General features: G+C 50.1%; 3 protein-coding genes across 7 annotated transcripts in view; 1 reads left to right on the top strand and 2 right to left on the bottom strand.

The window, feature by feature from the left end:
* Positions 1–27: 27 nt before the first annotated feature.
* KLHDC3 (kelch domain containing 3) lies at positions 28–22,689 on the bottom strand. 4 transcript variants are annotated; one of them, XM_027742901.2, is made up of 11 exons: positions 22,518–22,689; positions 14,305–14,540; positions 11,914–12,090; positions 9,635–9,750; positions 8,198–8,269; positions 7,762–7,975; positions 7,399–7,485; positions 5,986–6,094; positions 1,334–1,407; positions 883–961; positions 28–663 (listed from the first exon to the last, which is right to left on the bottom strand). In XM_027742901.2, the coding sequence occupies exons 2-11, from the start codon at positions 14,456–14,458 to the stop codon at positions 597–599; spliced, it is 1,149 nt and encodes a 382-aa protein (XP_027598702.1). In that variant the 5' UTR covers positions 14,459–14,540; positions 22,518–22,689; the 3' UTR covers positions 28–596. The 4 variants fall into 4 exon arrangements, with proteins under 4 accessions (XP_027598702.1, XP_027598703.1, XP_027598708.1 ...); XM_027742902.2 differs by lacking the exon at positions 22,518–22,689 and adding an exon at positions 22,229–22,305; XM_027742907.2 differs by lacking the exon at positions 22,518–22,689 and adding an exon at positions 22,116–22,135.
* On the top strand, positions 22,483–24,034 carry MEA1 (male-enhanced antigen 1). The gene is made up of 3 exons (XM_027742908.2): positions 22,483–23,080; positions 23,160–23,271; positions 23,338–24,034. Exons 1-3 carry the CDS (start codon positions 22,865–22,867, stop codon positions 23,499–23,501), a joined length of 492 nt encoding a protein of 163 aa, XP_027598709.1. The 5' UTR covers positions 22,483–22,864; the 3' UTR covers positions 23,502–24,034.
* The window catches only part of PPP2R5D (protein phosphatase 2 regulatory subunit B'delta), a 28,091-nt gene continuing 25,231 nt past the window's right edge, over positions 23,907–26,766 (bottom strand). For both annotated transcript variants that reach the window (XM_027742898.2, XM_027742899.2), the window contains exon 16: positions 23,907–26,766. In XM_027742898.2, coding sequence (XP_027598699.1) covers positions 26,629–26,766 — 138 coding nt within the window. In that variant the 3' untranslated portion in view covers positions 23,907–26,628.

Below are 26,766 nucleotides of genomic sequence, written 5' to 3'. Positions count from 1 at the left end.
AGGACACACACAGCAGCAGAAACCACGTCTGCCTCAGAATTTATAAAACTGCCCCCGATTGCTGTTTTACAATTGGATCTGGGCAGAGAGTCCAGCTGGGCCCAGCCCTCCACATTGGGCTCAGCTTGGAGCTGGGGCCTGTCATCCAGTGCCAGGAAGTTGGTCAGTGCTGGCAGGAGCAGGTGTAGAGGTTCCTGCTCTCTTGAGGCAATGCAGGAACAGTTCATAGCCTGAGGTCAACTCCAGGGCCATGGCTGGTGGTAAAAGTTGATTCAGGCCCTTGGAAAGTGGCCGGGGACCGGACAGCACAGCTGCAGTTCCACAGGCAAAGGGAAGGAAGACGCTGGAGCCATCAGCAAGGAGAGGGGTCACAGCTGTGCTGCTGGGGCCAGCCAGTTTTTTTCCCCAGTGGCCAGCTCTGCCTGTACACTCGTGCTGCCCAAAGCATGACAAGGGCAGAGGGAGGCCTGGCTAGGGCAAGACAAACTGAGCTCACACCTTCCTTGCTTGAAAGGGCTAAAAATTCATGCAGGCAGTGGAGCAAGAGGTCAGTGTGTGGAGGGGCGAGGGCAGGGTGGTAGAGGGACGAGTCGGCATCAGCCCTGGTTGGAGACAATGGGGCGACTGATGGTGCTGTTTGTTGTCATGGCCGAGAGCTCCCATCTGTAACACACCAAAGGGACACACTAAGAGAAAGCACAAACACAGCGCCCAGGGCTGGAGCAGCTTTGCTTCACATCAGCCTCAGCTGTAGTCTCCAGCCCAGCCTGCCCCAAAGCTGCACAGTGCCAAGGAAGGCCCTAGGCAGACCTCAGCCAGGGCTGGAGCACCCTAAGGACAGGGATCACCCACAAGGTGACCTCCCGGCAAGGCACACCATACCTGATGTCATGGGGAAGGCAGGACTGGTCCAGGCTGTACTGAATCACTGCTAGCTTACACAGCGTCTTTAGACTGGGGCCTGTGGAAAGAGGGCAGTTAGCCACAGCAGTCCTCATCTGGACACCATGGGGGGGTCCAGCATCATGCAATCAGTGCCACAGGAAACAGGGCAGAGCACCCTGGCCATCCCTCTCAGGGACAAGGCAGAATGCATACCAGGAGCAGTTTTCTATGCTGCCACAAAGAAGTATGTGTGCAGGAGTGCATGACACACAGCTGCACCTCTGGCTGGTCTGCCTTAAGCCATGTACACTTGTCAGAGACAGCTGTTTGGCTCTGGGGTACAGGCACCTGGAGCCACGTAGGGCACAGTATGGTGCTTCACAGCAGGGCCTGCTCACAGGGCACCTTGTGGCAAGAGGTACAGGCTGGGCAGGGAGTGCTCACGTACTGAAGTCGAGGATGTAGAGATCTGAGTGATCCATCAGGTCGAATTCATCACCCATTCCCTCCTCTGGAGATGGGCTGCAGAAACCAAGCACAGTGTGTCAATCAGTGCCAAATTTTATTTTTTTTTTTTTTACACCAGTTACTGTCCCTTGGGCTCCCCAAGGGCTGAGCAAGTCTCATCCCTCCTGCCCCTCTGATGCCCCCAGCAGCACTCAAAGTCATCACTTTCACAGTTCCTCGCAGAGTAGGCAGAGCCACACAGAGCCAGAGAGCAAAAACACACTGTCTCCCCCGCAAGCAAGGGATGGGGGATCTGCCTCCTTCTCACAGATGACCATGATGATTCTAGCTGTGAACCTCCCCCTCACCTTGCCAGCCTCTGTTACTTTGCTGCACCTCCAAACACAGGTCCCACCCTGCAGGGAAAAATCCTTTTCCCTTCTTGTACAATTGACCAGCCTCTAACCGGTTTCACTCTCTTCCTTCTCCATGTACCTCTCAAACTGCTCTCCAGCAAGTGAGCAGCCCTGGGGACTTCCCTGGAAAAGTGGCACCCACCCCCCAAGACACGAGGAAAGTGATGGCAAACAGCTGCCTCCATAACTGAGGCATTTCAAGGCTCTATTTGCTCAGCAACTTCAGTGGATCCAACCCTCCAAAGAGCTCCACTCACAGAGGCAGAGCCGATCCCCAAGACAAGGCTGAGAATGACACTGATCAGACTGGAGAAGGGATGTCACAGCAGCTCCTGAAGGTAGGCACACACGCTTGCACAAGCCTCTGTCCCACTCCTTATGAGATAAACAGGCCCCATGGGCTGCTCCACAGCTGCCACGGCCAGACAGGCTGGCATCACCTGGAGAATCAGTTCAGTGCTGGAGACTAACCAGCTTCTCAGCTGTGCTGTATCATGGAAGGCTGCCCTAGTAACGTTAGGAGACACATACAGATCAAACTTTCCAAGCAGGCAGGGTCAGCTCATCCCCACCTAGTCCCAAACACCACATGGGGCAGCATTACACAGCCCACACTGTGCTTTCTACAGACCTCAGGCCAGCTTCGCCTCACAGCCAAGGGAAGGCATGGGAAGCACTGTGAAATACAAGGATTTGGGAAAACATCACATGGGACAGGCATTTGATCTAGGAAGAATCTGACACTACATACTGACAAACTACAAAGACCAAAAAGCTGTGCTGGTGTCCCTAATGAGGTAGGAGAGATAAGTTGGAGACCCAAGAGGACTTTCTGCCAAGATCTCTAGTTGTGCATCTGGGCCACAGATGAGAGGAACCATGACCTATCTCCAGAGATGGTGACAGCCAGGAAAACATACTATTTTATTAGCTTGTGTTCCTAGGCCAGCAGCTGGACTGGTTTTGGGTTCTGCTGCATGAGCTGAAGTTGTGTGGCCAAGCACAACAGCACAAGGTTTAAAACAGGTTCTGCCCAGGCACACGCTGTCCATCACTCTTCACATAGTTAAGATCTACTGCAATTATTTCAGCTTGGCCATTGAGATGCTGTAAGAAGAGTGTAGAGAAAGCAGATGGGAAACATCTGCATGGCAGGGCAAGCACAGACATTTCTCAGTCCGACTCAGGAATCACTTTGGGCTCCAGCCACAGCTCCCTAGTTGTGCCAAAACGGGGACAGCATTTCAGAGGACTGTAACTGAGCACTGTGCAGTGCAGCAGTCATTTTAAACCAATTCCAATTTGCCGATACTCCCATCTGATGCTGGTCCTGGAATGCTAATGAGGAACTATGACTTCAGGCATTTCTAGGGAACAGACAGTCTCACTTATAGTTTCCTGCCTCCATGGTCTTGATGGAATAGCCAAAGCACCTGAGAAAAAACTGAATGTCCCTTAGCACAGAGAGACTGCCTGTGCTGGAACAGTAGTGCCTGGACCAGAGGAAAGCACTCCCATGGCTGATGGTTGTTTGGAGAATTTAAAAGAAAGAAAAGGTGGTTTAAGTCCTGCTTTGGTTTGTGATGAACCAATTTAGGGTGCCCTCACTGCTTAGCTAGGAATGACCTCATGCAGTGACTTCTTGCCCCAGTGTCACCTGTCTATGACCCACTAAGCCTCACTTCCCATAGGACATGAGGCAGTACCTGCCTCCCCAGGTTCCCATAACCCCAGGCCAAACTGCAGCACACAGCTCCCTGTTGTCAGAGAAGACCTGCTGCTGATGGGACCCATCTGCCCGGATACAGGCAAGAGCCCCTTTAATTCCGCCCCTGTGTGCTTACCACACAACAATCTAATCTCACATCCACGTCACAGGAAACCCTAGACCATCCCTTATCTATCAAAGGAAAGCCAGCAGGCACCACATCTGTGGTTTTAATCACCAAAAGGCAAGTAGCAGGGTAAGCCTGGAGTTCAAGATCAGGAGAGCTGCAACTCCCAGGCAGCAGGGTGCAGGGCATGCCTTTGTCAGCAAAATGGATTGTTCCAGCTGCAAAACAATGCTCCCTGCACTAAGCACTCAGCGAGAGCCCTTACTCCCTCACCAGAGCCAGGCATTTCTAAGCCTTGTCAGGGAAAACACAGCCTCAAGACAAATCTGGATTGGCATCTCTCATCTGTTCAGCTATTTCATCTGTTCAGCAAAACTCTGCTTTATAACATTCCTTCTCCCTTGTAGATGGTCTCTGCACGCCAAAATGTTGGTGAGTTTGGGAGAAAACCAGACCAGGCCACAACTGTAACACAGCTAATGGGAACACTGAGCTTCCTGGTCACTTAAACGGGACATAAGTGATAGATTGCTCCTGGGCACAGTGAGAGACCACAGCTGGGGCAAAAAGACCAGGCTCTGGGCAGGACTACAAAAGAAACAAAGCATTTGGACGCCATAGGAGCAGGCAGCCTGCAGAAGTGCCTCTTCAACAGTCTACAGGACGTGTGAATCCTGTTAAGAGCAGGCAGGACACAAAGGGGTTTTGCCTGCCTATCCCCCAGCATTGCCACCTAGGAAGCTGAGCCTGCGGGCTCACCCTCCAAGAAGCCTGCTGGATCTCCTGCAGTATGCGAGCCCCCTCCCCCTTCCCAGCCAGGGGAGCACAGGTCAGGAGGCAGACCACTGGGAGTTCTCCATTACAATGACTTCCTGGAAAAACTTCTTATCTTGCCAGGCAGCTTCAGAACACACCTGATAACTATTACAGGAAGTGAGCATGGTCCCCACCCCCATCTCCCACTTTCCCAGCTTGCAAGACCCTCCCTCCAGTTCAAGCAGGCTGCATTCCTGGCTGCCTGCAGCTCTTCCTACCCCACACTAGTGCTGATGAACATGCCTGTATTGGTTTTGAGCCTGAATTAAGAAACAAGTTGAATTCTGAAGTGATTCAGTGGAGAAGACAAGGCACTGATGCATTGCCTGGCAAGGGCAGACCAAACTCCAAAAAGCTGGTGTCAAATTCTTTGTGGTTTGCTCACATTTCCTAGGAATGCCAAGGCTTAACATCAGAGTTCAGCTGCTGTTGTAACACAAATCTATGTACACTGCAACATCTGGGACCATCCAAAACTACCATAAAGTTCTACCAAGCCTTCTTCTGTACTGAGCAGCACCAGTATCACTTGAGGTAACTGGATAAACTCAGCACCTCTGCATACCTCGCCTGCACTAAGCACTCCCTCACAGCCACACAGACATCCTACAACTAAGCACACCCCCCCGAATCCCTGGAAGCTGAAGGCCCTTCACCCTATCACACACTGGTATGGTCAGGCCATCAGCAGAACCTGCTATGTATGGTCCTCTGCCCCAGTCTTCAGAACCATTCTCAAAAAGCTGCTGCCAGAGTCCCAGAGAAAGCCCTAAGAGTTTCCAAACCATGCAGAGGGTTGAAAGCGCTTAAACTGTCTCTGCAAGGTGGATAGTGGGAAACAGGCCTGTGCTCTGGAGCTGCAATTTGTCATTCTAGAGAGCATAGAGTGTGTCCTGGTGATGGGCCACTTCCTTTCTTTTAGCAGCTGCTAAGGCTCTTGGCTACATCCAGCTGCCCTGCACCCTGGCAGTATCACTTCCAGTGTTTGACAGCTAAATTCATAACACCAGGTTCCTCTTGTGAATGGAAGTGTTGCTAAGGAACAATGGCACAAGAAGGAACGTTGTCTTGTCATGTGTATAGGCTCCTCAAACAGCTCCCAGCTGAGCCAACATCCCACTGCAACTTAGCAAAACCCACACTTGCCAACGGAAGAAGGAAACTCTGGTGGGAGAATCAGGGCACCACATAGGCAAGGATAAGTCAGTGTGAGGTCTGCTACAACACAGCAGACTAAGACGTGTCCTTCTGATGGCAGGATCTCCTCCCTCATCCCCACTACCTTTTTCACAGAAAGCTTGACCACTGCACAACCCCACCAGAATAGCATGTTACGCACTTCTGTCTCTGCGTGTACTGGACAGCTTGTCATCGGGTGCTTTACAAGCTACATGACACCTTCAGTCTCCTCCATGGCTTTTTTCCAGAGGAGCCCCAATGTACACGATTGCTTACGCTTGTCAGATAGATGGACAGTTGCCATGTAACTCTGAAGTCCATCTGACTCTGCACGTGGCAGAGTGTGGAGGGACACTGTGCTGAAGGGAATGGCAAAACCTCTTACGGAGCCTCACCACACAACTCACCTGGTGCCTCCAAACAGAATGATTTTGTCCCCCACTCTGCAGCAGCACTGCCGGCGTCGAGGACATGGGCCTTTCCCCTTGGGTTCAATCTTCCTCCAAGAAAGAGAAACTAACCAGAAGAACAGAGTGCACCACCTTGTCACAAGAGCCTGACCAAGATCATGTATAAGCAGGTTATGGATTTAAACATCACAGGAAAACCTGTGGCCCACTGCCCCTCCCACACCAACTAGCCAATATCCACCTTTTCCCCTTGACCTCCTCACTAGTGGCAAAATGATGCACTTCTATGAGGTTGTTACTGAAGTGTCATTTAAATGCCAGACAGAGTCCTGAAGTTCTGCCTGCTGAGACAGCACTTGCAGGTCATGTCATAGAATGGTTTGGGTTGAAAGGGACCTTAAAGATCATTTCATTACAACCCCCCTGCCACGGGCAGGGACACCTCACACTAGACCAAGTTGCTCAAAGCCCAGTCAAGGCCTTTCAGTTGCAAAGGCTCAGCGCCAGGACCCACGGGCTGCCACGGCAGCGGGTCGGACTTCATGGGGAGCTGCACAGGGGTGAGCTGCAGGAGCAGCCAGGCAGCCTCCCTTCCCCGGCACCCTGCTGCGGTCCGGATCTGGAGAAGGGAGACCCAGGAACGAGCTCCATCTGCTGGCAGTCTGCGATCACTGAGCATCCTGGCAGAGGGGAGGCTGCTGGGGACAGCTCAGCGGCGGGAGGAGGGAGTGGGGAACTGAATGAGGTGGAGACAGCAGCCTTTGCTGCTTTCTGTGGCAAGGATGCTGGGGGGTGACTAATGCAGCACTCAAATCTTCAGGAGCTCAGACACTAGCTCACGGATCAGTTTAGGGAGCAGCAAGTTGGCTGCTCTCAGTTAACTTTACTATGCAAAGCAATTAGCAAACAAAATCAGTCTAATGACTGAGAAAAGCGCCTGAGGACTGAGGACTCCAAAACAGCTCAGTCGACTGAGATATTCAGTGTGATATTCAGGGTACCAGCTGAAGAACACCCCTTCTGCAGCACAGTTTGACCTGGTACCAAGAGAGTGTGGTATGATGATCCTGCAGCTCAAGTTGAATGGTTTCCCCAGCTCTTTCCCTCTCCTAACCCCATTGCTTCTTCCTATTTTCTCTTCTGCCAGTATTTCTGCATATTTAAGAACAAGACAAAGTTTTCCAATGAACTATGTCTTTCAGCAATACCTTCTCTTCCACTTTCTAACTGAGATTTGGAAACATCCTGAGGAGGAACAGGGGTCCCAAGCACAGTAGCAAGTTCCTGTCAGTGCTATCAGAAGAGAAATGTCCCCTCAAGCAGTATTCCTTGGAGAGTAAGCTCCTCTGAGCGCTCACTTGCCTAAGGGCCTGGAGCACTATCACTGCAACAAGTTAAAAGCATAAATACCTGGATTGAATTTCCAGAGGTCATGGAAGTGTCTGTTCAGGCGTGCATTGTAGCCACCAAATACATACAGTTCCCCATTGTAGCTGACTGTAGGGAATAAGCACAGACATCAGCGTGCCACCCAGCAGGTCTCTGACCCAACATCAAACACAAAGCAAAGTGGTGCTGGTTGTTCACCTTTGCTTACATCACCTTCACGTGCAGGGTTATGTGCAAGGCTTTTCAGGGGGCAGCAGCTTTCCACAGAAACTGGGTTTAGTGCACCCCTTGCTAACCCACATCTCGATCCAACAGACCAGACAGTCCTAATGCAGGCAGAAATTTCCTTCCACCATCCTCCACCCTCAGCAGACCCACACTCACATGCTGAATGACTCCGCCGGCCTTCAGGCAGCACAGGAGTTGGAGGAGAGTCCAGCCAGGAGTTTGTTTCTGTATCAAATACTTTAATGCGGTTACAGTAGATCTCATTGTTGGAGTGAAATGGCCCAAAACGATCAGCTCTGCCACCAAATACGTACATCTTTGTTCCAATGATTGTAGCTGAATGGAAGTCTCTCCAGCGAGCTGGAGTACCCTGAAGGGACAGAGTAAAACAGAAGAAAAAGAATGCAGATTACCCCGGCAGATGACACATCTTGATGGGGAAGTTGGGTGGCTGCTTTCTCCTGGAGAACTTCCCATCCTGCAGATTCCTGCCACACCAGACAGAAGCTGTGAGACAAGTGTGGGCAGCTACCCCAGAGAACAGCAAATGCAAGACTTCCTCCCCAAACCACAGTGAAAAGCAGACACTGACCTTGGCAGAGATTAAAGTCCACATCATATTTGTGGTGTCCAATTTGTGGATATCGTTTGAAAAGCAGTCAGCCTGAAAGACAGCAGAGCAGCCTGGTCAGAAAGGGACTGAGAAGTCTGGTCACATCTGGTCCCAGGAAGGATGCTGTTCTATAGACCTGGAACATCTCTTTGGAGTCAGTACCTCCTAAGAGATAAGGTGATTGCTCCAAAATGTCAGGCAGCATACTTATCACTAAACAAGAGGAAGGCAAAGCCCATTTATTTTCAAAGGTATCCTGTCTCTTCCTGCAGCTTTCCCATTTATTTGGTGATCAGTTCCTCCCCCAAAGACTGTCCTGCACACAATACATTCACAGCAGAAACCTGCCTCCTCTCCATGTAAGCAACAGAAGAAAAAGGCACTAACAGGACAGGAAAACTGGCTCTGGTAAGGCCACCCAATGAGAGGTAGAAGCTAAGATTACTTCTGGGTAGCTAAACATACAGGAACAAATATACTCTGGGTTCTGAGGTCCCACAAAAGCCATCTGCAGCTAGCTGCCTGGAAGAGATTGCACTCACACAAACAATGTGGACTCCTGCTCTTCCAGGTAGGGGAGAGAGCAGCAAGACAGTCAGAGGCTTATTTGGTCTTGGTTAAAAACAAGCCACATTTGAACTGCTCCTGCTGCTGTAATCAAGATCATGGATTTGGCATGCCATTGTCCTCAGAAAAGGGCGAATAACCCAGAGACTGCTGTAACAGAGCCCCAGCTTTCTTCCAAATAAACAGATGTGATTTTGCGCAGCTTTTCTGGAGCCTGGTGATAGGTTGAAATGATATTTTCCCATTTCTTAAGACCAGAGGATAAAGATTTGCTCAAAAGATCATTAGACACACTAACAGCTATTGCAGGATGACTGACTCAGGGTATGCTTAACAGGAGGGCCACCAGGTGTTTGCTGGAGGAGATCAACAAGATGCCAGAGCAGGTACGGACTACAGGGAACATGCACCAGACTAAGACAAACCTCATGGCAACACCACAGACACTGGTAAGTGATTTTTCTGGCTCATTTTTCAGCCAGAAAATTGAAATAAATGTACATCAGTATATATTTATTAAAAACTGTGTGTATTTATCTATCAAAATTTGGCTGAGAAATGAGCCATAAAAATTATATATAAAAATATTTATATTTTTACCTCTTTATGGTAAGCATGTTTTGTGAAAGAAAAAAAAAATCACCATTTTTTAGGCTTGCTTTTCTAACCATTTTCTCCACAAAACAATGAGCATAACCTGGGTATTAATGCCATGACTTTGCTAAGTTACAAAATGAAAGCAACTATGAATACAAATACGCCCCCATATCCTGCCTCTACCAGTGTCCTGGGTATCAACACCCTCTTTTCCCAAGGGCTCACCAATTAACAGTTACAGAGACTACTCACCAGCTGTTCATAGCCTCCAAAGATAAACATGCTCTTTGCCAGGACACAAGCTGAGTGCCCATCTCTTGCTCCTGGGACCATTCCAGACACCTTTGGCGTAAACCACTTGTGTGTGTCTGAAACAAAACAAGAGGCTGAGAAAACACAGTAGGTGTTGGGATGGGATAGCTCTTTACTACTGTTCTTAATTTCTAAGACAGAAATCCTTCTCTCTGTCTCACACAGCATCTGCTCTGCTGGAGAAGCTGCAAGCTTCTTCAGGCAAGGCTACCTGCCTGAGTCTCCACAGAGGGGCACAGTGACAGAGGTCTCAGCCTCTGGGCATGGCCACCTACTGCCTGACCTGATAAAGAGCTCGCATTTTAACTGTGAGTAGTACAGCACTAGTTGAGCACCATTATTTTTACTGAATCTCTGGCAAAGCACACTTGTGAGTCGCTTACCAGCTCTGCCTTTACAGTTTCAATTACAATGAAGTAATAATAATGCTAAGTGGCTCAACTGAACTCATGGCATGGAGATGCTGACTAACTGACTCAGGAAAAATAGCTCTCAAATGCAGGCAGAAGTCACTTAGCCACAAATTGCCGTGCACATCCCCACCTCTGCAGTGCAGCTCTCCCTATATTTCTGCTCCACTTTTTACATTCTCATCCCCTCTCCAAGGGGAGGCTTCCTCACTTTCCACCCTTCACAGTGCTCCTTGTGAGCCTACACCAACCAGATTCAGCCCTTTAGCCTGCATACTCCAAGGGTTGGCTTGATTTAGGGCATGACTTTAAATCCAGCCAGAGCTGTTCTGCATGCCAGGGCAATATGGAGCTAAGCCAGCGACTCACTGCCAAGCACAAACAGGCACCTGTTCCAAGAGCCCTGAGAGGCACAGATAAGCCTCAAGGCAGCAGGAGACATTCCCCCCATCCTCCCTAACTGCTGTTAGCTGTCAAAAGCAGTGCTTATTTCAGGAAGTCGTAACACTGGAGCCAAAGCAACATTCTTCATGAGGATAACTTCTCTGAACTTGGCCTGCAGACACAGCTATCCACCTATACTCCATTTGGAACTACACAAAGGGTCTTGCAAGGTCAAGAGAACCCCTGGGCAGCCTCTACTGAGAAAGGTCCAGTGGCTATCAGGTTCCTTTCCTTCATGGAGCTGCTTCCAAGGCCAGTTATATGATAACAGCAACAGCTCATCCAAGTGCAAATTAGAGATGGAAAAGACCTCGACTTGTGCTCAGCACCTGAGGGACAAAACTGCACTCAAACAGGACTTTATCCAGCCCAATGTGACTTTTCAGTGGAACTTACACTACAGACACGGGACTGTGACTGCCACTCTTGCTTTCCAGGAATGGTAGGGCTCAGTGTGTACAGACAGCTGCAGAGGGTTTGGATTAGGACTGTAGTCTGGCCTGCTAATTTTCACATAATGCTAAAGTGCAGGAGTTGGCAGGGAGATCAGGCAGTTCCCACTACAATGCCTCTGTGTAGGCAGAGGTTTACTGATGGCTTCTCAGCTGCATGTGTCATGGGAAGAAGGAAACCCTGTGACCCAAGCTCTAAGATATTTCCTAGTAAAGAAGAGAGCCCATGACCAAGCACTAGAGCAAGCAGTTTCCTTCCAAGTCCAGGAAGACATTTACTGATCACTATTTAGATGGACTTGCCTCCAGAATCCTTTCCTGACACTTGTGTCCACCCAGTTTCTGATGGTGCCTTTTCTTCAAAGATGCTCCATCAATGCTATGGAGAAGTCAACCAGAAGGTTCAAGGAGTTTATTCTTCAGGTTTATCTAACTTGATTCATGCCTTCCCTTATTTTGCCATTCTGTCCCTCACTACTCCTATGTTTTATTCCTTACTCTCCTTCATGCTTTCAGAAAGAACCACACTGGAGAGGAACTGCAATCCTCAAGAGCTCTAGCCCCTTCTTGCTGCAACCTTTGCCACAGTTAAGGAATAATAAATCACACAGAGAGAACGTTTCAGTCATAGCTACTTTCAGAAAGTGCACGCAAAGGTGATAGAAAAATTAAAACCATTTTGACTATTAGACAAGATCAGTAACCTCTGTTCAAAGGCTTTTACAGAGATTCAAGTATGCAGACACAATGGCCACACTGCTTCCCTTCTAAAACTGCTGAAACAGCCTGTGACACCATTTCCTCCAAACTGTCACTGAGGGATGAGAAAAAGCTGGGGAGCAGTGTGGTGTGGCAGAGAGAAGGTCTGATCAAGAACAGTTATGACAAGGAAGAGTGAGAAGCTGGAACTTACTGACATCAAAAGCATAGAGCACATTGCAGGCTCCTTCTGTGTCGTTGCGACCGCCCCATATGTAGACAGTGTCATCGATGAGCACTGCTGAGTGCCCATACCTCATGTAGGGCACCTCTCTCACGTGGTCTCGGCTGTTTGTCCACACTGGAGGCAACTTGATCCAGCGCAGAGACACTGAAAACACAAGTTTGAGCCCATGTCAAATGCTAAGCCTGCTACATTGCTCTCAGGTCATAACCCATCCTCACGGAGCTTTTTTCCCCCATGACGAGATGCAGAAGTAGTCAAGTAAACAAGAGAAAGCTGTGTCTGACACCAATAGTAGCTAATTAAGAAATATAGAAGGAGGTCCTCTGGAGGAGCAGAGGAGTCTATACAGAAATAGGCTCTGTTCTGCAGCACATCATTGAAAAGGCTCTGGCTCATCCTAGACTGTGAGTGAAGATACAGCACACACAAAAAAACAGGGAAAGGAAAAAGAAAAAGTGCAGAGATGACAGTGAATGCAGTCAATGCTCCAAGCTAGTGACATTGTTGAAGAGACTCAAAGCTGGAAGAATGAGCAGCACGGGAATAATTCACTGCAGTAACATGCAAGGGAACATACCTGAAGGCATCACTTGGACTTGCAGAAGCGCAGTTTAAGTAAAGCAAGACAGCAGCTTTGCAGGAACAGGGTTTGTTTGCTTTTGTTTTATTTCTCAAGCTATAGATGAGATAGCTGTCTGTCTCCTATTATACCATATTCTCCCTTCTTGCCTATCTATACCCAAGTTCTCCCTGCTAACTTTGTGTTACTAAATCGGAGTTCCTTGTAATTACAGGTTCTCCTTACTGGCAGCCTGCGTGTTGTGTTCAGCAGTAGCCAGAGCAGTCAACAGGTATTTACAGGGTTTAATGACAGTGCAGGAGTAACAGCAAGTGTTACATGGCCATTTGTTCTCTACGTGGAGCTAACATAAAATATAGCAGAAAACTATAGTTCCTCTGAAACACTAACACAGGGAAAGGGAAAAGGTCAGCCATCTTAAAAGGTAGGCATTTACTCCACTGGCAGAAAAGGCACTGAGGAAGCACATCCAATGCTAAAGCCAAGCTACACGGGATGCTTCCTACCTAAAATACAGTCTTCATCTTTGGAAGACTGAAAGAGACCAATCAAAATCTGGTATTTTGGCTTTAGCACTGGAACCTGACAATGCTAACTGAGCAAGGGCTTGGGAAGCCACTGCCACCTCCCACGTGGTGGCTGCAGCATCACGACACTTTAATATTAGGGAGTGGTAAGAAGAGAAAACAATGCAAGAGCATTCCTTTGGACACAGTAATTATGCTTCCCCATAAGAATGGTGCTCTACTGGCACATTCTACAAGATACAGCATTCAACTGTGTTGAGTGTGAAAGTCCAGTCTCTCTGGACAGAGAAAAATGTCTTTGTTTACAGGACCCTGAGCTACACTCTCCTCTTGAGCAGGTCACCTTGGCAGCTCTGTGTAACCAATGCCTTTATCCCTGCTGCACACATCGGTCTTAAAGAAGTGAATTCATTGCGAACTACCTTTATCTACACGTGACATGGGTGTTAGCAGAGAATTCAGCATGCTGTTCAGTCTGCAAAACTGGTCATTGGTTCTCTGTTCTTGGCTCTGTTTAGCTGGACCCATCCAAGCACCTCTGCAGTTTTTCAACCACCTGCCTAATTACAGGGAAATATTTCATGGACCAACTCAGTAACCTTTTCAGTTCAAAAAGCACTGAATCAACAAATACAGCCTCTGCCAGGACAGCCATGACTCCAACTCAGCGTCATGACAGGTACTGGCTACCCTACACAAATGCCTCTAGTTCCAGATGCTTTTCTAAGCTATGTTGTGAATCTGCGTGATAGCTGCTACCAAAATGGGAAGGCCTTCATCCCAGCCACGTGCCCCTATGGACTCCATCATGTTGGCAGCAGTTGTCAGGTGCCAACACAGGGAAACAGCTCAAGAGCCTAAACCTGGAGTCTTAACTGAGTGCACTGGCTCCCACCCTACTCCTTCCACATGAGCTGAGCATGGACCTGGAGGGGGAACCTGAACCAGCTAGATATCGCTTCTTTGCACCTGGCATTCACAGAGAACAAGGACAAAACATGGCTATGTGGCTACTTCTAGTGAGTCCTTACCCCAGTGGTCTGCTGAACTACAGCACCTCTGTGCCCTGCCTCTGAAGCTGAAAATACAAGGCTGCACAAGGAAAGAGGCTCCCATCTACTCTGATAATTTTTTTGGAAATTACAGTCAGACAGCATGTTACAGTGTAACACCTTAGGCAGCAGTAGGCAAGAAAACTAATAATTGAGCCCAGCAAGCCAACTCCTTTGCACACCACAAGGACACATTTACCTGCGTTAAAAACGTGGACGTCGATCTGCCGCAGAGTCTCATAGTCTTCTCCAGAACAATATCCGCCAAAGGAATAGACCTTGTGTCCGACAGCCACGGCTGCGTGGTTCACCCTCCGTGGCCCACCTTCCAAGTGCACTGCCCACCGTAGCATTCCTCCCTGCAAGCCAGACGGTCTTCAGGGCCCCCAGTGCCACAGCCACATGCTTCCTGGGCCACCACTATGTCACCTGGCTCTGAGAGAGAATGATAAAATAACGTGATCCATCTCGCAGATCTTCCTTGAATCCAGCTACAAAGGTTACATTGCTGTATCCTCATTCATCTGCATCCCAACTGGAGACAGTTTTACTCTCACCTCAGAAAGGGGATACAGGGCAGGTATCATAACCTGAGCAAGGCTCAGAGGAGCAGGCAGAGATGCCCTCACATACAAAAAACCCTCAGGGTGGCTGTACAGGCAGCCCAAGCCAAACACCTTGGGCGAAGGCAGCCAAGTGCAGCACGCCTGGTCGTGCCCTGGTCGTGCACACATCATGTACATGTCAGAACCATTTGTCCGCATGAATGAAAACACAATGAGAGCCAACTGTGAAGGTGAAAAGAACAGAGCCAGAGGGAAGAGAGCATGCTCTTTGGATCAGCTGTAAGAAACAACAGAGGAAAATATTAAAACACCCAACAAAAAAACCTTCAAAGAATCACCCCCACAAAAAGCAAGCAACTTGCCATTATGGGGGTGGATGACGACACCACCATTTGGCCTCACTGATTGGAGCCCTAGGGTCCAATCTAATCAGACACGAGAGAGCAGAAACCCCCCTAATCTAGGTAGAAAGCTCTTTGCTAATGCTCAGAAAAGGCCTTTTTCTCCCACAGCAAATCCAGGCATAACTATGAAAATTCTGTAACATCATATCTCTGTTAAGCAACTGATATGCTTCATTCCTCAAACAGATGGCTTAGATCATATCTTAGAAAAGTCACCACACTTCATTCTTGCAGAGATTCTCCTTTGGATCTTAGAATCTAGAGCAGAGCCTGGGTGCTTCTCAAAAAGCAGGTCAGTTTGATTTTTAACAGTTTTCTCCCAACTGAAAAACAGCCATTAGAATATATGTCAGTGTTTCAAACAGCATAAATAAAACTGTCTTTTCTTATTTCTTGGTTCTAGGTTATTGAAAGATGCAGTCAGCACACTCCCACCCCACACCCAGTTTTTGCACTTGCAGAATCCAAAGAAATTTGGGGATGCTTCTGAATAAGTTCTAAAATTCCTACACATACATAAAATTCCTAAACTCTGCCCCTTTTCTTTTTGGAAAGCAGTGAGCTTTCACAAGGAGAAGTTTCCTCTTTCAAGTTTTCTGAAGTAGCTGGAGGGCAGCAAAAGGGGCAGCGCCCCCAGCCCTTCAGTCAAGTGTAACCACTGCTCACAACCAGGTCCATCAACAGCCTGACCACCACAGCGCCTGGCCCACCCACACACTCCCATTTTATCCCCACCCATGTAAAGAGTCAGAGATGCCACCAACAGGGAGCTCCTGGCATGGGGCAGAGCTCAGGCTTCCAGCTTCATCCACTAATCAGTCACCTCATTCCAGAACTCGCAAATCTCATAAAAAATTGAGTAGCTTCTTTCTAAAGTTATTTCTTTTTCAAGTTGTTTTCAAAATAGAGACTGGCAGCCAGAGCATGCTCTGTACCTGAAAGTTACAACAAAAGGATGTGCAAAGCCCAACAGAGAGCATCCTGAAGCCTTCCTGTAACAGATGAGCGCAGACCAAGGAGTCCCTCCTGCAAACCTGCAAACTTCTTCGTGCAGCACCTACCCTAACCTAAATTGCAGTTAATAACCCAGAAAGTCACATCAAACTTTTCTCCAGCAGAGGTGCTCCAGAAGGGCCCAGGAACAGCCCTTGTCTCCTACAGGCCGTGCTTCAATTTCAGATCTAGCAAGTTTGGGTTTTGTTTTTCAAGTTACTACTTTTTTAAAGCCAGGCAGCACACTTGTGTAAGTCCTCTGCAAAGCTACAGAATAGACGAGTTTCCACGGAGCCCACCAAAGTCACCTTTCAAGCTATTTTGAAGGCTTCACATTTCTATATCTGTTTTCTGCCTCAGTCAAAAGTTACTCCTGAAAAATCTAACCAATGTTTTCCTCAAAATCTCTTCTTGGTTAAGTGATTCTGCAAAGGAGCTTAAGTGGACTTTATCACCAGCGTCAATATTTTCAACACCCTTCAGACTGAGCTTGATCCAGGAAGACCAAGAGGATGAATCTTACTTCTAAGTTCTCTGCTTGGTTCCTTGTGTGGAGAAGCACAGTTGCCTGGCATGGCAAGCAGGCATCATACCAAGCCCCCTGCTTTTTTGTCAGAAGGGCTGGGAAAACTCTTCCTCACCCTTGGGAGTTCACTCAAGTCAGGTGAAAGGAGCTCACTGCTGCCAGAGCAGGACGCTGGTGCTGTCACTGCCACAGGAGCCGGCCACCCTCCCCCAACAGTTTCGTCACTCAGATCAGAAGGCAGCACACCCAAGATGGGCCACTGAGAAACAGCTCCAGGCCCTGCCTGAGGCACTGCAGGAAAGATGCTGAGCTTATAGCAATAATGTTGAAACGTTGTTTCCTACAACTACTGAGAAAGTTGTTCCCAAGATAAGCCCTTCCCAGGTGACAGGCAGGTCCAGGGTGGTGGCGAGGCCAATGGGGTTGAAGTTGGCTGTGCTTCTCCTTGGCTTGGGCCAGGGATACCCCTTCAGAGCAAACACAGAGCTCTGCCAGTACAGCCTCCTGCTGCACCTCCTCAGAGCCACGGAATGCAAACACTCATTTGAACACTTCATGAAAAGAGAACAACCAGAAGTGTAAAGCGATCTTTACAGCAATATATTAAAAGGCATGGGAAAACACAGGATTTAACAAGCTGCCACGGTTTTTCCAAACCCAAGTGCTCTCCTCCACACTGTAATAAAAGCATCAATCCAGACTCCCATCTTCCTCTTCTGTCACTAGCCACAGCCCTATCCTGAAACTGTTGCTCACCCCTTTCCAGCCAGCACAGGTCCTCCCCCCTCTCCTCCCTGCACAGCCCTGTCTCCTAAGGATACCCCCCCACACTCCTACCCATGCTTTCTGCAGCCAGCTCCAGACTCTCCGATCCTGCCTTTTTTGGAATTGTTTCATTAGACCAGTCTTCTGCCCAAAGCCAGTTTTCCTCCTGCTAGTCCCCACTGTGCACTATCTGCAAATATGATACACATATTTTGAGAAAAAACTGTTTTCTGTCCTACAATCATGCACACTTGTTAAGTTCCATTTCAAGTTTTGATTTCCAATGATAATTTATATGATATAAGTGATGACATAAATATACCACTTTTCAACCTCATTCCTATGAGGACTTCTTAATAGGAGGCATTAATACACTTGACATTAAGCTGTGCATTAGGTTTCTTTAAAGATCACATAGGACACAGCCAGGGAAAGAGGAAAACAGAAAAACCGATAGGAAATAATTTACTAACAATTTCCCCCATTTGTACAACATTAGATCATGCAAAATACATCCTGTGATTTCTCATCTAGGACACTAATAACACGTATGTAGGCTACAAAACACAGAAATATTGGTAAGACAGTGGCAAATTGTATTAGAGAACTGGGAGGGCACTGGCTGCAGGAGGTGGCACACAGAATCACGGAATGGTTTGGGTTTGGATGAGACCCTAAAGATATCCAGTTCCGACCCCACTGCCATAGGCAGGGATACCTTCCACTAGACCAGGTTGCTCAAAGCCCTATCCAAGCTGGCCTTGAACACTTCCAGGGACAGGGCATCCACAACTTCTTTGGGCAACCTGTTCCAGTGCCGCACCACTCTCACACTAAAGAATTTCTTCCTAACATCTAATCTAAAGCCCTCTTTCAGTTTAAAGCCATTCCCCTCCTTTTTCTATGGCTACATGCCCTTGTGAAAAGTCCCTCTCCAGCTTTCCTACAGGCCCCTTTTAGTCACTGAAAGGCCACCATAAAGGTCACCCTGGAGCCTTCTCTTCTCCAGGATGAACAACCCCAGCTCTCTCAGCCTTTCCTCACAGGAGAGTGCTCCAGCCCTCTGATCATTTTCACAGCCTTCCTCTGGACCTGCTCCAACAGTTCCATGCCTTTCTTGTACTGGGGGCTTCAGAGCTGGGTTCAGCACTCCAGGTGGGGTCTCACCAGAGCAGAGCAGAGGGGCAGAATCACCTCCCCTCGACCTGCTTTTGATGCAGCCCAGGGTGTCGTTGGCTTTCTGGGCTGTGAGTGCACATTGCTGGGTTATGTCCAGCTTTTCATCTACCAGTTCTGCTAAGTCCTTCTCAGAGCTGCTTTCAATTCCTTCACCCCATAGCCTGTATCAGTACCAGGGGTTGCCCTGGTTTAGCACCTTGCCCTTGGCCTTGTTGAACCTCATGAGGTTCCCCAGGGCCCACTTCTTGAGCTTGTTCAGGTCCATCTCAGGCAAACCGGGTGCTTTTTCAAAGCAAAGACACACAGATAGTGACACTAACATGTACCATGGATCAGAGAAAAGGGCTTTTGCACCATAGAAAAATTAAGCTGGAATCATTTAAATCACAGAAGTCAGCAGTGAAAGAGAAGGATTGCCTTCTACATGGATTTGTGCAGACACTGAACTAAGCATGTGTCCCTTTTGTGGATCCTGCTGAGCCACTTCTCTCCTCCCCAGAGCTGCACCTCTTTTAGAGCAGCCACCACACTTCATCTCTGCCCATAGTAGAGGCTGGTTGAAGGCCTGAGGCATCTCCTTTGACTGATTCAGCATGACCAGGTGGAATCATGCCCCAGTACCCCCAGGAACTGACCATAAATGGAGACCAAAAAGCTCCATCAAAACAAGCACGTGTTTGTTATACAATGAGAGAAGTTTCATTTTCTAGGTGAAACAAAACCCAGGAAAGTGCACTCCCACATGCTTTGCTAGCTCAGCATACATTTGCTCACCTTAGGTGAGGAAGCTCCAGCTGCCTCTGTTCCACCAATCTCAACTGGAAAAAGCAACGTACACACACACTCAGGGTCTCCTTCGCAGAAGGGCACACGTGCTTCTTTTCAAGCCACTGCTTGCTTCCACTGATGCACATCAGCTCCTCACTTCACCTCTCCAAAAACTCTTTGATTTTTGCAGTCATACAGGCAGCAATCATGCAATGTCCACAACTCCTCATTTCCCTGGTCTGCCGTAATCTATCCAGAGATACAGTCAAGCACAGAGAATTTTGAAACCCTGGTAGGTCCTGTCATTAACTGCCAGGAAGAAGAGCATTTCTAAAAATGAGGATACACTTCACCTACTGTTGAAGTACCTGATGATGATGGAAATTAAGTGAGCCCAGCAATGAGTTGTTCCTCTACCACAAAGCACATGGAGGCTAAAATTAAAAAGCGGTCAAAATAACCAGGTGTGGTCCCACAGAAATGCCTGGATCCCACCACTGACTATGCACAGCACCACAAGCCCAGGTACACACTTCCAGAGTAAGCGGTGCAACAACAGTCATGGGGTGACCTCAGACTGGCTCTGTTGCTGCAGTCAGGCTGGCACCTGAGCACAAGTAGAAGCTCACACATCCTTAACAGAGAAATGGCTACGGATGTCCTTTAGCATCTCCCTTGTTCCTTGTCAGTGCTGACTTCCAGCATAGGGAGCATAGCAATTCACCTGGAGCACTTCACTGCTAAGCAAGAGAAAAATCAAATTTAAGGCAGCTCTGCATCCTTTGAATACAGCACCTATAGACAACATTCCTAAATCTCCGGCTGTGCTGGTGTCTGAAGATACACTTAATGCCTGAAACAACCTTCATGCCAACTGCTCCAGTTTACACCTTACAAGAGCCTACCAGCACAGCATATAGATGTCTGAGATCACCAGAAAAATCACTCAATAATTTCTCACTAGCATATCTTCAAAACTGTTGTGGTGACTTGAGCACAGTGGCATAGATAGGAAAAAACTCCAAACAAACGAACAAAAAACCCCAACAAAACCCCAATCCAGTAATCATAGTTTTTAGTCAGATTTTTCACCTGTTTATTCTATTGGCTTTAGACTCACTATATGCACTGATTGTGCATATACCTACAATCAGTTATGAAAACACTTCATTCAAGATAAAACGCTACTGAGCATCTCCACAGACAGTAGCCAGGTGATAATTTTAGAACAAAACCATATATGCATGGATCCGCTTCTTTGCACAAAGGGAGTTCACATTCCTCTACACACACAGGAAGAAACCTAGAGCCATTTCTAAAAGCTGCTCAGATTAGCCTTGCTGCTGTCAATTCCCACAGCAAGGGGGGGAAACCCAGCAGAAAGTGGTCTGGATTTTCAAGGACTCGCTCTGTCACCCCCAGAATTACAGCTGCACCCCAAGCAGAGCAGCATACTGACCCTGCAAAGCCACTCCAGAGAGCAAATCCTACCGTGTGGCTGCCTCAGTCCCGTCTCCCAAAAGACACCACCAGCCACAAGGTTTAGTAACACTTAAAATAGCCCAGCCAGCTCACAGCAGTCCATATAGACAGTTCTATTTCAAGCACATCCAACATACTGTTAGAGATAGCACAGGAACAACCCGCTTTCTTCACTAATGCTTGACATTTATCTGATGCTTTGACTATTTATGCTAAGGCAGTGTGAAACTGCAAGCTTGCACATTCAGCAGCTCGGACAGTCACAATGCAATTCCAGCACCAGTAAACTAGACGGTGCTAGAACAGCCCCTGAGCTCGTTAACTGAGACTGATCTGGAAGCTCATGTTAGCCACGGGAATCCCGGACCATGCTGCTCAGGCAGAAATTTATTTCAATGTCCCTCCCTGCAGACAGCCTCACCACCTCCTTATTTCTGACCAAATATTTTGCCCACTGCTGACTTACTTTTGGCCAAAGCCCAGGTGAGATTCTGCACCTACTGAGCTGACTTCTCTTCTTCACCTTGCCTCCCCAAACCCACCGCTGCTTCTCTATGGAGCACGCCTAAACGCCAGAGATATTGCTTGACCCCCTCTCCCCTAGGAATTTGTCTCAGCATGTCAAGTCGTTTTTGCCATGCCAAGGGCAGCCCTTGGGAAGAAGCAGGCTCAGGAAAGCTGAGCTAACAGCTAGTGTGGCGTTTTTTGCTTTATGCAGGGCTGCACTCATTTCCTCCTCTGCACCTGCTGTTCCATCGACACGGATGCCCAGGCAGTGTTCCGCTAGGCTTGGACACACACATGGCAGGCTCACAGGTGCCAGCCTTCCCTCTGCCTGGTGCACAGGGCTGGGGAGGACCAGGCACACAGCCCCACACCTGCCAACATGGCCAAGACTGGGTGAAAGCGTAAACGGGCTGAAACCAGATGAGCCCATAGAGATGGAGAGAGAAGGCACAGTGGAGGTTATGCCAGGGTGAGAAGCAGAAGGGCAGCCTCCCTGACACGCCAGGGGAGGAGAGGGATGGGTAAGGTCACAGAATCCTTTAAGGTTGGAGAGGACCACCAAGATCACTGACTCCAGCCATTAAGTCAACACTGCCAAGCCCACCACTAAGCCATGTCCTGAAAATGCCACATCTACATGGTTTTTGAACACGTAGAGATGGTGATTCAACTACTTCCCTGGGTAGCCTGTTCCAATGCCTGGCCTTTTCCATGAAGAATTTTTTAAAATATCCAATCCAAGCCTTCCCTGGAGCAGCTTGAAGCCATTTCCTCTTGACCTGTCACTTGTTACCTGGGAGAAGAGACCACCGTCCCTCACCTGGCTACAACCTCCTTTCAGGGAGTTGTACAGATTGAGAAGGTCTCCCCTGAGCCTCCTTTTCTCCAGACTGAACGCCCCCAGCTCCCTCAGCCGCTCCTCAGAGGACTTACTCTCTAAACCGTTCAGCAGCTCCGATGCCCTTCCCTGGACACGCTCCAGCACCGTTGGCCGCCCCCGCCCGCCCGAGCCCCTCGGGGCCGCCCCGCGCCCCCATGCGCCGCCCGCGGGCCCGGCCGAGGATACCCAGGCAGAGCGCCGGCCCCGCGCCCCCAGCCCTCACAGAGGGGCTCGGCGGCGCCTCCCGGCCTCGGCCTCACCCTCACCCGCCCCCAACTCCAGCACGGCTCCACCGCCTCCCCCCGCCTCCGCCGCCGGTCCCGCTCAGCCCCAGCCCCGTACCTGTACCCGTACAAGGCGCCTCGATAGCCCCGCTCCGACGGCTGCGCCCGCCGCTCTCTGGGACTTGTAGTGCGGCGCGGCCCCGCCCGGGACGGCGGGCGCCCTCCCCCGCCGGGGCGGCGCTGCCCCGAGAGGCCCTTCCGCGAGCGCCGGGCCCTGGCTCCGCCGCGCTGCTCCAGCCCCGTCCCGAGCCGAGATGGCTGCACCCGAAGGCACCGGCGACGCGTGTCTGCGGCACAACCCGCCCCGCCCGGGGCACGCGCCGGGACTACAGCGCCCACAGTTCCCCGCGGCGGCCGCGGCGGTTCCGGGCGGTGGCGGCGGCTCCGCGGCGCCGCGCCCTGTGCATGGCCGTGGCGCCGAGCATGGGCCCGGAGCGCGTCTGTCCCCGGGAGCCCGGGCTGCCGGAGGGCCCTGACGGCGCGGCGGGGTGGAGCGGCGACGAGGAGGAGGAGGAGGAGGAGGAGGAGGAAGGTGGCGGAGGGTACTTGTACCAGCCACTGAGCCAGGAACCGGAGCAGGGCCCCGGCGAGGCGGGCCCCGGCCTGCAGGAGCGGCTGCAGGTACCGCCCAGCGCCTCCCGCCGAGACGGGGTTGGGGGCACCCGTGGTCCCGAGCCCCGCTGCCCGCTTTTCTCCGCAGATGCTGAGGCTGCACCTGCCCGACCCGCCGACGGACAGCGAGGAGGAGGAGGACGACGTGGCGGAAGGCGCCGCGGCTCAGAGCAGCCGCAGCTCCATCCCCATGGATGCAGGTAACGGCGTGTTCGGCAGGGCCCTTTCGGGGCTCCGCCGCGGTCTCACGCCCTCTCTGTTCCCAGAGCATGTCGAGCTGGTGAAGAGGACAATGGCCAGCGTTAAGCTGCCTACCCTGGGCATCCCCGCCTGGGCCAGCCAGATCTCGGAGGAGCAGTGGAAGGACGTGGTGCAGCGCACACTGCAGGCCCGGCAGAGCCTCGGTGGTCCCCGGCCCGAGTGGAAGTGAGAGCTGAGCTGCAGCACAGGAGCTGCAAACCCCAGCCCTCCCTCCACCCTGCAGGCACCCGCTGCCTCCAAGCCAGGTGCTGACAGGACTTGCCAGTATCGACCTTCCAGTTTCTCCCACTGACATTGTCTGATTTACCTTCCCACTCCTCTTTCCTGGTTCTGGCTGGTGCATAAGTCAATGTGATGTCCTTGTGTTGGCTTCCTCTGCCTCTGAGGAGCCTGACTGGTTTCCATACCTGTGTGCATGTGGGGCGAGGGGACTTAGCTGGCTTTGCCCAGATTCCCTCAGGACAAACACTGGACTTGTCCCTGTGCTGACAGTACCTGAGAAGTCCCTCTCCAGGCTTGGGCCCCTTCTCCCAGGACAGGGCCTGTGTTGGAATATCAGAGGCAGAGCCAGATGTGTCATTCCAAGAGATTGGTTTTATTTAGTTCTGTACATACAGGGACATCTGTACAAAATCCAACACTTTCATACTATGTAATGCTCTACTGAAAATAAAGTACACCATATGTACATATGAACTGTAAGCAGCTTAATACTTGTGTCCAGGGGGTGAATGCAGTAGTTTTGCTTGTTCCCTTGGGAGGAGGGAGCCAGGTGAAGTGGAAGAGGCAGCTCCAGTTCCGTCCATTTGGCTGACATGGGGAAAGGCATAGGCAGAAATGAGCAGCACTGATGCTAGAAACCAAGTATTGAGCAAGGGGCAGCTGTAGTGTGGCAGATACAGATCTGCCAATGAGCAATACATGTGGTGAGAGGGTGAGCACACTCCCCCCTTTCTCACATGGTCCCCTTCTGAGGTGTCCAGGACACTGGAATGAATAGGCAGCAAACAAAGGGTGAAGGTACTAAGCCTAAGTTCCCTGACCCAGAACAAGACACACAAAGCTATGGGAACACTGAAGCTGTACAGCACGTAGTCATGATGCGTTAGAGTCCTATCCCTGCACATGGCATGACTCCAGCAGCATTCCTCTGGCCAGGCTCAGGGGCTGCCAACAGAGACAGACCATCTGCAGGACAGCGTCAGCCTCTGCACACCACAAGTCTCCGTTCCTTCTGCAGGCAGAGCAGCCTGCAGCAGGGAAAGGCTGCCCAGCAGCAAGCAGGCTTGAGTGAGGGCACACCATGCTGTAGCAATCTAAAAATGAGGTGTTGGCTTATAGCACAATGCTAAGAGCCAGTTGGAAAGCCTGCACCGAAAGGAAGAAGCATCCCGCCCAGCCTGAGCCCAGCAGTCCTCATCTCCACTGTGCCACTCCGGTGCACCATCTGGCATCACCTGGTGCATGTCTAAATGCTGTGCCAGGCGTGAGGTAATTGATTGGCAGCTGATAATGAGCTTGGAGTAATGTTCAGTGTAAGCAATAACCTCCCTGAGGTGTTCTAAAGTCTCCTGATGAACTGGCCTGTTGCGGAGGGGAGGTGGGGTCCTGCGTGACTGGGGGGATCTCACACACGCGCTCACCAGCTGCTCCGAAGAGATGGTGGCACCCCTTGTGAGGGCTGAGCCGAGAGAGACCTACACAGGGCAGGGATGCAGGATACAGAGGTAAAAAAAGCCTGGTTGGGGTTGGAGGAAAGATGTGCTGCACACCAGCAGCACATATTAGAGAGGATAAACCTCTGACCTGGGAATGGTTTACTAGTGAGGACAAGCAGATACACCAGAACCTTCTACAACATTCCACAATGCTGCAAACAGTGTCAGGCTAGCACCAGTGCCATAAGCTTCCTGCACTACTGCAAACCCACTTAAGCTTATGTGTCAAGAAAGCAGGTACAGCAGATAAGAAGCAAGGAGGACTCCCTTTTCTATCACAAGCCAGCCTCTGAGGTGGCACCTTGGCCTGGCACTGAATCTGCACCACAAAAAATAGGGGTGAAAGCTGGATCACAGTAGCACCCAAGTGCTGCGCAAGCCCCTGGGCTATCAGCAAGTGTGCTCTACATGCTAATTTAGCAGAGTCCCTGATGCACCAGTAATAACTAACAAGGGCCTCAGCTCAAGGGCCTCAGCGGGTGCCAAAGTAACAGGGCAAGGTGAACTTTGGTCAGAGCACCCATGGAAGCAATTCAGCAGTAACACTTGGCCGTTGATCATGACAAGGAGACAACTAAACACTCAAACTCAGCCACGCCCCATAAGGTGTATCCATTGCTTCCGCTAGCTTGCAGAAATGACTTCAGCAGCACAAGCTTCCTAGAAACCCTGGCCACTGCAGAGCTAAAGGTGGGATACAGAGACAGAGGGAGAGCTGCAGGAGTATTTTACTTGAGCAGGTAGAAGAAGAAAGCAGAATTCAGTGGCTGACACCTGTTACAAAGCGGGAAGTTAATTCTGGGCCCACAATTAACCCAAGACATCGGAATGGAGATGAGTCAGCACAGACCAACACAAATAGCTGAAGGAATCACTTTCCCACAAGAGAGCTTCTAAGGATGTCCGAAAGGGAGGGTAACAGTATGTAGTGCTTGCACCCAGCTTTACTGGGGGTGGCAAAGCACTGAACCCCCCACTCCACTGACAGAGGAACAAAACAAGAGACTTGGAAAAAAAGAAAGGTGGAAGCAAACATCTCCTCCACTGTACGTAAGACCCTTCAGCTGTGGAGCTGCACACCAAGGCAGCAAAGCCTCCACAAGCTCTGCTCCTGCCTCAAGCTCAGCCTGACCTCTGAGCACCACAGGGCTCAGCTGCACAAGCAGCACAGGGGCAGGCATGGCAGAGATTGGCACTTGGGGCTTGAAGCAGTATGCTGAGCCACGCATGGTTGTCTCTGGCCAACAGAAAGCCTGAGCAAGGCTCTGGCTTCCAGGCAGAGTAAGAAGAGGTGGCAGCTTGCAATGAAGTGAGTCCTGCCTGGACTGATACGATCAGAGGTCAGGCAGGCTCCCTTCATGCATGCACAGCCAAGGTGAAAAAGCAGGAGGACATGACAGTGGTGAGATACAAGTTATAACGTAAAACCAGATCTACCCTGGAGGTATGCAGATGGAGTGGAGGACAGGCACAGCTCACCACGTTCATTCCTTACTTATACATGAGAACCGAGTGCATTTCCATGACCCCTGGAGAAAAGGGATGGGGCAGAGCTTCTCGGGCCAGCCCCTGAGCCCGTCAGAGAGCCTCCTGGCTTGAGGTGAGAAACTCTTCTGCTCTCTTGTGGGCCTCCAGGGCTTTTATAGTGTAGACGTCCTGCGGAAGCTCAGATTTCCGGCGCAGCAAAACTTTGTCCTTCTTAATGTCTTTCAGCAT

The sequence above is a fragment of the Pipra filicauda genome, unplaced genomic scaffold (assembly GCF_003945595.2).
Source record: "Pipra filicauda isolate LSUMZ 115617 unplaced genomic scaffold, ASM394559v2 scaffold419_size605101_pilon, whole genome shotgun sequence".
Taxonomy (NCBI): domain Eukaryota; kingdom Metazoa; phylum Chordata; class Aves; order Passeriformes; family Pipridae; genus Pipra; species Pipra filicauda.
The sequence above is the reverse complement of the archived record's forward strand: the minus strand, read 5'-3'. Positions and strand labels throughout refer to the sequence as shown.